Source organism: Antennarius striatus, chromosome 19 (assembly GCF_040054535.1).
Source record: "Antennarius striatus isolate MH-2024 chromosome 19, ASM4005453v1, whole genome shotgun sequence".
NCBI classification, from domain to species: Eukaryota; Metazoa; Chordata; class Actinopteri; order Lophiiformes; family Antennariidae; genus Antennarius; species Antennarius striatus.
The window spans coordinates 2,205,939-2,220,656 of NC_090794.1; the positions used below are offsets into that span (position 1 = coordinate 2,205,939).

The window sequence follows — 14,718 nt, forward strand, 5'->3', positions numbered from 1 at the left end:
ACCCTAACCCTGACCCTAACCTTAACCCCCAACCCAAACCCTAAACCCCTAACCCTAATTCTAACCCTAATCCTAACCTTAACTTTAACCACTTACCTTAATCATGACCGTAACCCTACCCTATAAACGTAACCCTTACACCCAACCCCAACCCTAAACCCTAACCCTAACCCCAACCGTAACCCTAAACCTATCCCTAACCCTAACCGTAATCCTAACCCTAACTCTACTTTAACCCTAAACCCTAACCCTAAACCTAACCCTGACTCTAACCCTAACACCAACTCATAACCCTAACCTAAACCATACCTTAATCCCTAACCTAACCCTAACTCTACCATACCCTATCCCTATACCCTAAACCTAACCATAACCCCTAACCCAAACCCTAACCTTAACCCCCAACCCTAACCCCCTAGCCCTAATCTTAACCCTAATCCTAACCTTAACCGTAACCCCTAACCCTAACCCCTAACCCCTAAATTTAACCTCTAACCCTTACCCTAATCCTAACCCTAACCCTATACCTTACCATAACCCCGACCCTAACCTCTAACATTAACCCTAACCCTAACCCTACCATAACCCTAACCCTAACCCTAAACCCTAACTCTAACCCTAACCTCTAACCCTAACCCTAACCTCTAACCCTAACCCTACCATACCCTAACCCTAAACCCTAACCATAACCCTAACCTTAACCCCCAACCCTAACCCTAACCCTCTAACCCTAAACCCTAACCCTAATCCTAAACCTAACCCTAACCCCAAACCCTAACCACTAACCCTTACCGTAACCCTAAGCCTATCCCTAACCCTAACCCTAATCCTAACGCTAACTCTACCCTAACCCTAACCCCTAACCCTAATCCTAGCCCTGACTCTAACCCTTACACCAACTCCTAACCCTAACCTAAACCGTACCCTAATCCCTAACCTAACCCTAACTCTACCATACCCTATCCCTATACCCTAAACCTAACCATAACCCCTAACCCAAACCCTAACCTTAACCCCCAACCCTAACCCTAACCCCCTATCCCTAATCTTAACCCTAATCCCTAACCCTAACCCTACCATAACCTAACCCCAGACCCTAACCTCTAACCCTAACCCTATGATAACCGGAACCCTAACCCCTAACCCAAACCATAACCTAACCCTAACCTCTAACCGTAACCCTACCCTAACCCTAGCCTCTAACCCTAATCCTAACCATATGTCTAACCCTAACACAAACCCCTAACCATAACCTTAACCTTAACCCTACCATACCCTAACCCTAAACCCTAACCCTATCCATAACCCCTAACCCTAACCCTAATCCTAACCCTAACCTAAAGCCCCAACCCTAAACCTAACCTAAACCCCCAACCCTAACCCTAACCGTAACCCTAACCATAACCACTAACCCTAACCATAATCGTAACCCAATCCTCTAACCGTAACCCTAACCCCCAACGCCAACCCTAACCCTAACTTTAACCCTAACCTAACCCTAACCCTAACCCTAACCCCTAACCCTAACCTCTAACCCTAACCCTGACCCTAACCCTAACCATAACCACTAACCCTAACCATAATCCTAACCCTAACTTTAACCCTAACCTAACCCTAACCCCTAACCCTAACCCCTAACCCTAACCCCTAACCCTAACCTCTAACCCTAACCCTGACCCTAACCCTAACCCTAACCTCTAACCTTAACCCTACCATAACCCTAACCCTAACCCTAACCCTAACCCGAACCCGAACCCGAAACCCTGACCTTAACCCTAACCCTATCCCTTACCATAACCCCGACCCTAACCTCTAACATGAACCCTAACCCTACCATAACCCTAACCCTAACCATAATCGTAACCCTTTCCTCTAACCGAAACCCTAACCCCCAACCCCAACCCTAACCCTAACCCTAACTTTAACCCTAACCTAACCCTAACCCTAACCCCTAACCCTAACCTCTAACCCTAACCCTACCATAACCCTAACCCTAACCCTAACCCGAAACCCTGACCGTAACCCTAACCCTATCCCTTACCATAACCCCGACCCTAACCTCTAACATGAACCCTAACCCTACCATAACCCTAACCCTAACCATAATCGTGACCCTTTCCTCTAACCGAAACCCTAACCCCCAACCCCAACCCTAACCCTAACTTTAACCCTAACCCTAACTTTAACCCTAACCTAACCCTAACCCTAACCCCTAACCCTAACCTCTAACCCTAACCCAAACCCTAACCTTAACCCTAACCCTAATCCTAACCCTAACCTAAAGCCCCAACCCTAAACCTAACCTAAACCCCCAACCCTAACCCTAACCCTAACCCCTAACCCTAACCTCTAACCCTAACCCTGACCCTAACCCTAACCCTAACCCTAACCCTAACCCTAACCCTAACCATAACCATAACCACTAACCCTAACCATAATCGTAACCCTAACCCTAACTTTAACCCTAACCTAACCCTAACTCTAACCCCTAACCCCTAACCCTAACCTCTAACCCTAACCCTAAACCTAACCCTGACCCTAACCCTAACCCTAACCCTAACCTCTAACCCTAACCCTACCATAACCCTAACCCTAACCCGAAACTCTGACCCTAACCCTAACCCTAACCCCTAACCCTAACCTCTAACCCTAACCCTGACCCTAACCCTAACCCTAACCATAACCATAACCACTAACCCTAACCATAATCGTAACCCTAACCCTAACTTTAACCCTAACCTAACCCTAACCCCGACCCTAACCTCTAACATGAGCCCTAACCCTACCATAACCCTAACCCCAACCATAATCGTAACCCTTTCCTCTAACCGAAACCCTAACCCCCAACCCCAACCCTAACCCTAACTTTAACCCTAACCTAACCCTAACCCTAACACCTAGCCCTAAACCCCAACCCTAACCCTAACCCTGACCCTAACCCTAACCCTAACCCTAACCTCTAACCTCTAACCCTAACCCTAACCCGAAACCCTGACCCTAACCCTAACCCTAACCCTAACCCTAACCCTAACCCTAACCCTAACCCCTAACCCTAAACCCTACCCTACCCTAACCCCTAACCCTAACCCTAGGCTTAGGGGTTAGGGTTAATTGGCTGGTCCCAAATTGCCCGTAGGAGTGAGTGTATGCGTGGTTTTAAAATGTGCACTGCGGAAAAAGAAAGTAAGAAATGTTTTATTTTGTCTGTCAGTTGGTCTAAAAAAATTTTTTCTTTGGTTGGTCAGTCTAAAAAAAATGCTTGTTTTGGTGGGTCAGTTGGTCTCAGAAAAAAAAAATTTAAATAAAAAAAAAGAAAAATGTTTTTAAAATAAAATTATTTTTTAAAATATTTTTTGGTGGATTGGTGGGTCTGAAGAAAATTTTTGAAAAATAATTTTTTAAATGTTATTTAATTTTTTGTAAAAAAACCCCCAAAAAACCCTTTTTTTAAAGAAATTTTTTTAAAAATGGTTTTTTTGGTAGGTCAGTTGGTCTGAGAATTTTTTTTTTAATTTCCAAAGAAATTGTTTTTAATTTTTTTTTAAAAACTGGGAAAAAATAATAACAAATTTTTTGTAAAAAAAAAAAGAAAAATGTTTTTAAAATAAAATTATTTTTTAAAATATTTTTTGGTGGATTGGTGGGTCTGAAGAAAATTTTTGAAAAATAATTTTTTAAATGTTATTTAATTTTTTGTAAAAAAAACCCCCAAAAAACCCTTTTTTTAAAGAAATTTTTTTTAAAAATGGTTTTTTTGGTAGGTCAGTTGGTCTGAGAATTTTTTTTTTAATTTCCAAAGAAATTGTTTTTAATTTTTTTTTAAAAACTGGGAAAAAATAATAACAAATTTTTTGTAAAAAAAAAAAGAAAAATGTTTTTAAAATAAAATTATTTTTTAAAATATTTTTTGGTGGATTGGTGGGTCTGAAGAAAATTTTTGAAAAATAATTTTTTAAATGTTATTTAATTTTTTGTAAAAAAAACCCCCCAAAAAACTCTTTTTTTAAAGAAAATTTTTTTAAAAATGGTTTTTTTGGTAGGTCAGTTGGTCTGAGAATTTTTTTTTTAATTTCCAAAGAAATTGTTTTTAATTTTTTTTAAAAAACTGGGAAAAAATAATAACAAATTTTTTGTAAAAAAAAAAAGAAAAATGTTTTTAAAATAAAATTATTTTCTTTTAAAATGTTTCATGTGGTTGGTTGGTTGGTTGGTCTGAAAACAATTTTTGTAATTTTTAATTTAAAAAAAAAAAAAATTTTTTTAATGTTTTTTTTTGCTTGGTCGGTTGGTCTAAAAATATTATAATTAGGGTTAGGGTTAGGGTTAGTGGTTAGGGTTAGGGGTTACGGTTAGGATTTGCGGTTTGGGTTAGGGTTAGGGTTAGGGTTAGAATTAGGGTTAGGGTTAGGGTTAGTGGTTAGGGTTAGGGTTAGGGGTTAGGGTTAGCGGTTTGTGGTTTGGGTTAGGATTAGGGTTAGGATTAGGATTAGGGTTAGGGTTAGGGTTAGGGATAGGGATAGGGTTAGAGGTTAGGGTTAGGGTTAGGGTTAGAATTAGGGTTAGGGTTAGTGGTTAGGGTTAGTGGTTAGGGTTAGTGGTTGGGGTTAGGGGTTACGGTTAGGATTCGCGGTTTGGGTTAGGGTTAGGGTTAGGGTTAGAATTAGGGTTAGGGTTAGTGGTTAGGGTTAGCGGTTAGGGTTAGGGTTAGCGGTTAGGGTTAGAATTAGGGTTAGGGTTAGAGGTTAGGGTTAGAATTAGGGTTAGGGTTAGTGGTTAGGGGTTAGGGTTAGGATTAAGGTTAGGGTTTGGGTTAGGGTTAGTGGTTATGGTAAGGGTTAGGGTTAGGGGTTAGGGTAAGGGTTAGGTTTAGGGTTAGGGGTTAGTGTTAGGGGTTAGGTTTAGGGTTAGGGGTTAGGGTTAGGATTTGTGGTTTGGGTTAGGATTAGGGTTAGGATTAGGGTTAGGATTAGGATTAGGGTTAGGGTTAGGGTTAGGGATAGGGATAGGGATAGGGTTAGAGGTTAGGGTTAGGGGTTAGGGGTAAGGGTATGTTTAGGGTTAGGGTTAGGGTTAGGGTTAGAGGTTAGGGTTAGGGTTAGAATTAGGGTTAGGGTTAGTGGTTAGGGTTAGTGGTTAGGGTTAGTGGTTAGGGTTAGTGGTTAGGGTTAGGGGTTAGGGTTAGGGTTAGGGTTAGGGTTAGGGTTAGTGGTTAGGGTTAGGTGTTACGGTTAGGATTTGCGGTTTGGGTTAGGGTTAGGGTTAGGGTTAGAATTAGGGTTAGGGTTAGTGGTTAGGGTTAGGGTTAGGGTTAGCGGTTAGGGTTAGCGGTTAGGGTTAGAATTAGGGTTAGGGTTAGAGGTTAGGGTTAGAATTAGGGTTAGGGTTAGTGGTTAGGGTTAGGATTAAGGTTAGGGTTTGGGTTAGGGTTAGTGGTTAGGGTAAGGGTTAGGGTTAGGGGTTAGGGTAAGGGTAAGGGTTAGGGTTAGGGGTTAGGGTTAGGGTAAGGGTTAGGTTTAGGGTTAGGGGTTAGTGTTAGGGGTTAGGTTTAGGGTTAGGGGTTAGGGTTAGGATTTGTGGTTTGGGTTAGGATTAGGGTTAGGATTAGGGTTAGGATTAGGATTAGGGTTAGGGTTAGGGTTAGGGTTAGGGATAGGGATAGGGATAGGGTTAGAGGTTAGGGTTAGGGGTTAGGGGTAAGGGTATGTTTAGGGTTAGGGTTAGGGTTAGAGGTTAGGGTTAGGGTTAGAATTAGGGTTAGGGTTAGTGGTTAGGGTTAGTGGTTAGGGTTAGTGGTTAGGGTTAGTGGTTAGGGTTAGGGGTTACGGTTAGGATTTGCGGTTTGGGTTAGGGTTAGGGTTAGGGTTAGAATTAGGGTTAGGGTTAGTGGTTAGGGTTAGGGTTAGGGTTAGCGGTTAGGGTTAGCGATTAGGGTTAGGGTTAGAATTAGGGTTAGGGTTAGAGGTTAGGGTTAGAATTAGGGTTAGGGTTAGTGGTTAGGGGTTAGGGTTAGGATTAAGGTTAGGGTTTGGGTTAGGGTTAGTGGTTAGGGTAAGGGTTAGGGTTAGGGGTTAGGGTAAGGGTTAGGGGTTAGGGTAAGGGTTAGGTTTAGGGTTAGGGGTTAGTGTTAGGGGTTAGGTTTAGGGTTAGGGGTTAGGGTTAGGATTTGTGGTTTGGGTTAGGATTAGGGTTAGGATTAGGGTTAGGATTAGGGTTAGGGGTTAGGGTTAGGGTTAGAGGTTAGGTTAGGGATAGGGATAGGGTTAGGGTTAGAGGTTAGGGTTAGGGGTAAGGGTATGTTTAGGGTTAGGGTTAGAATTAGGGTTAGGGTTAGAGGTTAGGGTTAGAGGTTAGGTTAGGTTAAGTTAGGGATAGGGTTAGAGGTTTGGGTTAGGTGTCAGGGTCAGGGTTAGGGTTTAGAGGTTAGGGTTAGGGTTAAGGGTTAGGTTAGGTTAGGTTAGGTTAGGGTAGGGTTAGGGTTAGGGTTAGGGTTAGGGTTAGGGTTAGGGTTAGGGTTAGTGGTTAGGGTTAGGGGTTAGGGTAGAGGTTGGGTTAACCCTAACCCTATCTTAAACAGTTTCTTATCCCTAATCCCTAACCTTATCCCTAACCCCTAACCCTAACCCTAACCACTAACCCTAACCTAACCTAACCCTTAACCCTAACCCTAACCCTAACCCTAAACCGTAAACCTAACCCCTAACCCTAACCCTTAACCCTAACCTCTAAACCCTAACCCCTAACCCCTAACCCTAACCCTAACCCTAACCTCTAACCCTAACCCAAACCCTACCCTAACCTAACCCTAACCCTAACCCTAACCCTAAACCTAACCCTAACCCTACCCTAACCCTAACCTCTAACCCTAACCCTACCCTAACCCTATCTACAAGAAGGGCCCCTCCCTCCTCTGCTCAGCGCACTCAGCGCAGTGAGCACACTAAGTGTAGACACCGACGCATAGAGGAGCCAGTTCCCGTCCGTCACTTCAAAGAGCCGGCTTTCGGAGCCGTTACGTTGGCAAACGACATCTCTACCCGTTACCTCTAGATTTTATAAATTTTTATTTGTTTCTTTATAAAAAAAATTTTTTAACATTTTTTAAAAACTTTTGTTTTTGGTCGTTCAGTTGGTCTAAGAATTGTATTTTTCAATATTTTAAAAAAAATGTTTTAAATTTTTTTTAAAAACCAAACAAAAAAACATTTTAAAATGTTTTGCCGGTCTGTTGGTCTAAAGAAATTGTATTTTATGGTTTAAAATATTTTTTCCTTGAAGGTCCCATATTATGTCTTTTTAACTTAATGTCATTCAGCTGCCAGATGTCCAACTAGACTGTATTCCAAATATTTTGACCTAAAGTGATCTGTGGTCCTAAATATCAGCTTTTCAAAATCGCTCATCTGAGCTACTGACAAAACGCTTCGTTTCAGGCCTCCGGATACAGTATGTTAATGAGCTCCACTGGTCCACGCCTCCTTCACCTGGGCCACGCCCCTCTGAAGGAGAGCGTTAGGCTAACGGGACACTGACCGGCATTACGTTTGTTAGCACTATGGCGTTTGGAGGACCCATCGTGTCGCTCTACATTTATGACCCTGAGTCGGACCCAGAAGCGGGGGCTCCTAAAGAAACACCGACTGTGCGGCTGCAGCAGGATGTTTCTGAATGGTTAGTCCGTGTGAACGGTACTTAGTTGGTTCTGTTGTTTTGTTGTGTAACCTACGTCATCACAGGACGTTAGCATCGTCCGGTAGCTGCTTTAGCTTCTACTCCCGCCTCTCATCACAGTAATAATGTCACATGTCTTATTATGTGTTTAGTATGTGTACAGATGTGTTTACTGTTAAAATGTTCCTGTATTTCTATAAGTGACAGTAAAGTCTGATGGTGGTTCTGATAGTTATTACCATGTGGCTAATGCTAGCTTCTGCTCACGGCTAAGTGACTTTATTTTTCCATCACATTGATTTAACCCGTTACTGAGCTGCTAAATGTTTGAGGAAGTCCTCTGTGACAAGACACACGGAGCTGACACCTGCTACCATCACACCAGGTTAATGGTGAAATGATGGAACCATATTGCAGTGATGCCTTTATCTACTCTATTTTGAGGTGTCTTCACCTGTTGTACAGGTGTCCCTGTGGACACTGAATGTATGCCAACAGAAGCAGAAAACAACTGCTGTTTCGAGATACAAGTAGAAGCTCACAGCTAAACCACAAAGTTATGTCTCTACGGTATTCGGCTACTTTTACAACTGTAAATTTAAATGACCTTTACCATGTTTTTCACTGTAGGTTCGGAGCCGTCTGCAGGAGGTTGATGAAGTTCTGTGCATGACTCAACATCCTGGGTTCCAGCCTGTGTGCCTAAACGTGTACACCCTACAAAGGGCCGGTCATGCACTGAGGGCCGAGTGTGGCCCTTCATGTCTGAGACCAATACATCGGTAAGTCGTTCTTTGAAAAATGTCGGAATAAAAACTAGTTGTCTTATTTTGCTTCATTAGGCATTCCTTCATTAATGCAGTAACATGACATATATAGGTACAACAAAGTCTAATATATTGTATGTGTGACACCTTGATTTTTATCTTATTAATAGACATGTTGAACATTTTTTGGTATTCACAATCCATTTCTGTTGACATATACAAGCATTTATTTACATAAAACAATACATCCAATAATAATAATGAGAACACTGGAGCCATCATATCAGGAAATCAACAACAGTTGTAATACTCGGGATTGAAAACATTGTGAAATAAATAGTTTTGTGTCCTTTTTCTGTAGATGGTGCAGACATCTGGCCTATCGCACCTTTGTTGGCTGGTGCTGGGGCTACTTAGGACGCAGAATCCGGGTTGTCATCCCAGCATGTGTGGTCCTTCACATACGCCAGGAGTTTCCTGAAGACAAAGGCCATTACGCTGGATTTAGACCGAGTCTTGGTTGAACCTGGTCATGTAGCTGGCAATGACCTCCTCCTTGTCCGGACGCTCATACTGGGCAGACAGATTTTCGAGGAGAGGAATGGACAACATCTCATTTGTGTATGGCACGGGGTCCACCAAGACTTTGTCACATATGGGGTTCAACATGTCAGCTACAAAACCTGTTCAATAAAACACAAAGATAGATCTTTACTGTTATTGATATGGTTTGATTCATTTCTTTGTTTAGAAAAATTGTGTGGATCTTGTAGAGGGGTACACCAAACGTAACGAAATAAGGAGCCAAAACAATATATGACATACATGAATCTGTCTCAAAAATTTTTATACTAAGTCTTCACTTACTGTCTTGCTGGAATATTCTAATACACAACACTTATTTCTTACTGAACTACTATCAACACATGTGCATTCACTAACACCTATAGATAACTATATTTAGAAAAGTAGTGTAACCAATTTTATTAAAACATTGTATGGAATATGACTTGTACATACCTTTACTTCAATAGTGGGACTGAAGAGTCCTGCAGGACAGCTGTGTACCAACAGTATGGGTGTCCACTGGGTCAGTTTGGCACCCCACGTCCCTTCAAGCTGTGGGCTGAATGGATGCACAAGGAAGAGGGACACTAGTTTCAGGACACCAATGTTCTGATATTGGATAAGGAGGACAGACCTGTGTGTGTTGTCGCTATGACGACCAACAAACAATCCACTAACACGTGCGCCCACACACAATACGAAACAAAGCACAACTCCCTACTTAGCCTAGCATTAGCTGACTTTATTTATGCTGACAGATAATAGAAAAGAAAATATGAGACCAACTTACTGTGTGTTTTAGTTTTATACTGTAGGTCCGGCACGCACACACGTGTGGGAGTGCACGAACACACACACGCAATACGCAAACCAAAACAAAGGAGACCTCCTTACATAGCCTAGCATAGCATGACTTCATTCATGCTAACCGACAAAAAGAAAAAAGATACAATGTGAGCCCAACTCTGGTGCGTTGTGCCTACAGTAGGTACTGTAGGTTTAGCACACACACGTTGTACCTACAGTAGGTACTGTAGGTTTAACACACACACGTTGGAGCGCACACACGAAACAAAGCAGCACCACCTAATTAGCCAAATAGCACTCGATCACTCATGCTAACAGACAACTGCTAAAAAGATAAATGTGGTGAGACTTACCTGTAACCGGCGTGCAGGTCCTTGGTCCTTGGTCCAGGGTGCAGGTCCTTGGTCCCTATGGCTGGGAGTGATCCTTGAATGAGGATCAGTCTCAGACAAAGCCCCGTCTGGACTGACCCTCGTTGCTAACACAGGCTGGAGTGAAGTGGTTCACACACAAACTAACGAGCAGGAGATGTAGCTGCACAGAGCCATTAAAAATGAAATGCAACCACGGTCTGTTGTTCTTCATTGGATGGGATGGAAAATAAACGCTGGTGTTGATTTGTACAATCAACAACTGAACAACTATCATGTCTCCCTGTGACGGACACCATGTCAACAGACCGCTGCCTCTCTCCGACACGAAGAACTCCGTCTTGGGGATGGCCACGCCCTTGGGCGTGTCAACCAATCCATATCGTCCACGCCCCTGAGCATGTCCACCAATCAATATCGTCCAATACTCTGTCCAATAGCAGAGTGCAAAGTCTGACGTCAGGGATGCCTATTCTACCAATCCAGTCGTCCAGAGCCATGACTTCCTGAAAGTCCAAAGATCTATTGATGCAGGAAGTGTTTGTTTACCACATTCTAGGAGTTGGTCGGGTTAGGGAGGACCACTATGTATATGTAGAGACCTGAAAAAGTGTGATTTTCATAATAGGGCCCCTTTAAAATAAATTTTTTAAAAACGTTTTTTTTAAAAAAAATTTTTTAAAAACGTTTTTTTTAAAAAAAAAATGCAGGTTTTTTAAAAATAATTTCTCTATTTTGAAAAACCCACTAAAGCATTTTTTTTTAAAAAGGGGGTTTTTTTGGTTGTCAATTGGTCTAAAGTAAAAGTCAAAGAAATTTTTTTTACAAAATTTTTAAAAAAAAATTTTTTTTAGTTATTCAATTGGTCTAAAAAATATTTTTTTTGTTAAGTTGGTCTAAAATAATTTTTTGTTAGGTATGTCGGTCTAAATTTTTTTTTTGTTTGGTTGGTCTGTTTAAAAAAATGTTTTTTGATCAGTCAGTTGGTCTAAAAAATAATTATTTTTTTCGTCGATCGATCGGGGTGGGTCGTAGTAACAAGGTTGAGAATGTTTGGAGGAGTTTGTGAATCCCTTCGATGTGTTTTACTAATTACGGAAGCATCAGGGGCAGGGATGCTGTTTCCTGTTCATTGGAGTCTCTGAGCCCCGATGGCAGCTCTGTCGCCATGCCGACCAAGAAGTCAGCGTCTCTCTCTGAACACGCCCCGTGGTGGCAGAGATCACCAACACCTGCCTTGAACCAGCCAATCAAACGATGAAACATGATTTTTTTTTTTAAAATGACCTCAAATGGCGATTATGGACTGGAATTTAATAAATAACAACTCACGAACAATTCAACCTCCCTGAACCAGTTATGTTAGCTTGTTACGACTAACTGTACATCATATTTTACAAAATGTGGGTTCACGGATAAAAAACAAACAAACTCAAGTATTCATGTGTTCATTCTTTTAATCTTCTCAGAGTTCAGAACTTCTCTTTCACACACATTCTATATCTGCCCTCTAGTATACATACACACACAGCGAAGAAAATAGACTTACGGTTCATATATTTACCAAAAAATATACAACCACTGTTTTAAAAACAATCATATCGAACTAAAATCTGACCTTAATCACAGCTACTGCCATCTTTCACAGTTGGTAATAAACCAGTGGATGTTGGCTCAGCGGATGGGGATGATCTGTCTGCTCTTCAACAGGGTGCAAGCGAGCTGATTGGCCGCCTGCAGCTGCCTGAGGAGCAGCTCCCGGTCAGCCAAATCCTGATGGACGTCATGGATCCGGCCCTCGGCTCTGAAACAGCACCATGAGATAAACGGTCAGCTCCGTCGCGGGATGAGAACGGATGGTTTCCTTCAGCGGGTTTCACCTCACCTCTCCTTCACCAGTCGCTCTCGAACGCAAAGCTCCCGCTCCCTTTCTGCAACGGAGAGGCAAGAACGTTCATGTGACGCCGACGCTACGTGAGATGCTCGCTTGTGAGACGTGTGGATGGAGTAGTGATGCTTACGCTCCAGCCTCTCCTCGCATTCCTTCAGGTTTTCTTCTCTGGTCCTCAGCGACTGTTCCCAGAGTCGGAGCTCCACTGCTGTGGTGTCGGCCAGCAGGCTGGTCTGGAGAATCGACTCCACAGAGGGCCTCAGGTAGTCCTGGGAACAGACAAACACAGATTTAACACACTGAAAACTGACTGAATTCATCATCCAAACATCCCAGGATTAATAAACCGATTCCCAACCTTCAGGTTGAGCATTTTGCTCAGCAGCGAGTTCAGTTCCTCGGAGTATCGGTACGGGATTCTTCTGTACTTCCCCTCTCTGATCTTCTCTGCCAGCTCCTTTTGGTTGTAAGCAGTAAACGGAGGGCTAAACGGGAGAAATCCAGGAAAACCGTTGGCGTCACACTCAACAAACCAGCTGCAGGGAAAAATCAGCTGAAGAAGATGACAAAAAACTCACGATAAAGCACAGAGTTCATACAGCAAGCAGCCGAGAGACCAGATATCTGACTTCTCGTTGTACGACATCTGGTTAATTTGTTCCTGAAAGAACGGCGATGACCAGATTACAATCAGGACTGTTAAAATCTGAGATTAAAGCTTCAAATATATGTTTTAAAAAGAAAATCCTCACTGGAGACATGTAGTAAGGCGTCCCGACAAACGTCTTTGCGAAACTGGTGTCGTGGTTGAGGATCCTCGCCAGGCCGAAGTCTCCAAGCTTCACATTTTGCTTGATATCCAGGAAGATGTTGGCCGGCTTCAGGTCTCGATGGAGGACCGTGGCCCTGCCGTCGCTGCGCCTGTGGCACTCCTTCAGGGCTAGCGTTAGCTGGGTCATCACTCGCAGGATGAGTTTCTCCTCTAGATAACGCCTGGCACAAGGAAACACACTCTTACCTCCGCTGCCAGGAAGCAGGGAAACACACCGCTTTACCGATTCAGCACACACGGTCACCTTTCCCTGAGGCACCGGGAGATGAGGCTGGACAGGTCCCCACCCTCACAGTACTCCATGACGATGTACAGCGTGGTGTTGGTGCGGTCGATGATGCGGTCGTAGTAGCGCACTATGTTGGGATGCCTGAGCTCCCTCAGCAGGTTGACCTCTGACACCAGCATCTGCCTTTCACTATATGCCATGGTGCCGTAATCCAGCTCCTTCCACACCAGGATCTGCACAAAGTGGTTCAGATATTCAAGAGTTTTGCAGGTTTTCGCTTGGCTTCTTCTGCGTCTTTAGCTGTAATGTCCACAGTAATATCTGTCTCTTTTTCCTCATTAACTTTTGATTGTTTTTTTATTGCCGTGGCGTTTGATTGATTTTAATAAGACTGAGTCACGCAGGTGAGTCACGTGACGAGAAACTCCTGCGAGATCAAAGCATTTCAGCGATTTCTGGGTTTGAAATTTTAAATTGGAGAGAGGAACAAATTGTGAATATTTTTGTTGAATTGAACTGCGTTTATTATATCGCAGAAAAATGTTGCATCGATTTTTTTATATTGGAAATATCTAAAGCTTTCGTCCCAGGGACGCACGTTGTCTGATCATGGTGCGTCCCTGTAAAAAAAATGTGCGTAAAAGACGCACGGACGCAGACTAACGAGAACACTGCTTAATTTAACGACCCATAACGCTATTTTTAAATGTTCTCTGTGTGTTCAAACACTCACAACTTGTTGGATGAAAACCTCGACATAACCTTACATTTACCGCAAACAGCTGATCGCTACTCACTTTCCCGTCGGATTTCCGTTTTATTTTCTTGCATCTCCCGAAGGCACCGGATCCGATCGTGTGCAGCACCTCGTAGTCCTCAACACGGGACGGCATTTCTCGTTTACACCGAAACCAACGCTAAATTACCCGGTTAAACGCTGGTGACAAACGTCGCCAGTAGTTTTAGAACACAACTTCGACAGAAGTCTTCCGTATTAATTTCACCTTTATTCTAATAAAGGAGATTACAGTAAATAGAGAAGGTGCTTCAGCACCTGGAGACCAAAGCACCAAAGCGTTAAAAGACAAAGCTCTGAAGTTATTGGGAAGAAAGAAACGTGAACATGAATCACTGATGGACACATCAACACATGTGAGCGCGCTGTGAGCCTCACAATTAGTGATTATACCATAATTTTGACTTTTAGAGAGTAGATTATAACTTTATTTATCCCTAAGGATAAATGAAGTTTTTAAAAAATACCTTTTTAGGTCCATATCTGATGAGATAAAATCGCAAAACAAAAAGCAACATTTTCAGGAGGCCAGAAGCACAAAAATGTGATGATGACCGTCACCTTTGGAAAACTAGGTCAATGTAGGTCAGAGTAAAATTTTGAATTCAGGGGTGTCGCGGGATGTTGCAGTCTGACTGTCTTGCTGTGGAATCCATATGATTTATCTTTTAATCTTTTATTTAAATAAAATTTAAAAAAGTTTGATTATCTTTCATTATTTTAACAGAAGTTAAGTTCAAGTCGTCTTGCCCCGTAATTCTATCATGATTGCAACGAAAATGGGAACATA

At 42.5% G+C, this 14,718-nt stretch overlaps 1 protein-coding gene and 2 long non-coding RNA genes across 3 annotated transcripts; 1 reads left to right on the top strand and 2 right to left on the bottom strand.

The window, feature by feature from the left end:
• The first annotated feature begins 7,514 nt into the window (after window positions 1–7,514).
• LOC137613600 (uncharacterized) lies at window positions 7,515–9,115 on the top strand. Its single transcript, XR_011038958.1, has 3 exons — window positions 7,515–7,668; window positions 8,299–8,450; window positions 8,797–9,115. It is a non-coding gene; the product is annotated as an uncharacterized lncRNA (long non-coding RNA).
• LOC137613601 (uncharacterized) lies at window positions 8,639–10,519 on the bottom strand. The gene is made up of 3 exons (XR_011038959.1): window positions 10,163–10,519; window positions 9,456–9,561; window positions 8,639–9,118 (listed from the first exon to the last, which is right to left on the bottom strand). It is a non-coding gene; the product is annotated as an uncharacterized lncRNA (long non-coding RNA).
• A 1,285-nt stretch (window positions 10,520–11,804) lies between these two features.
• LOC137613602 (serine/threonine-protein kinase Nek2-like) lies at window positions 11,805–14,542 on the bottom strand. The gene is made up of 8 exons (XM_068342951.1): window positions 14,396–14,542; window positions 13,148–13,365; window positions 12,824–13,064; window positions 12,650–12,732; window positions 12,430–12,556; window positions 12,202–12,340; window positions 12,066–12,111; window positions 11,805–11,984 (listed from the first exon to the last, which is right to left on the bottom strand). Exons 1-8 carry the CDS (start codon window positions 14,444–14,446, stop codon window positions 11,855–11,857), a joined length of 1,035 nt encoding a protein of 344 aa, XP_068199052.1. The 5' UTR covers window positions 14,447–14,542; the 3' UTR covers window positions 11,805–11,854.
• Between the last annotated feature and the right edge of the window lie 176 nt (window positions 14,543–14,718).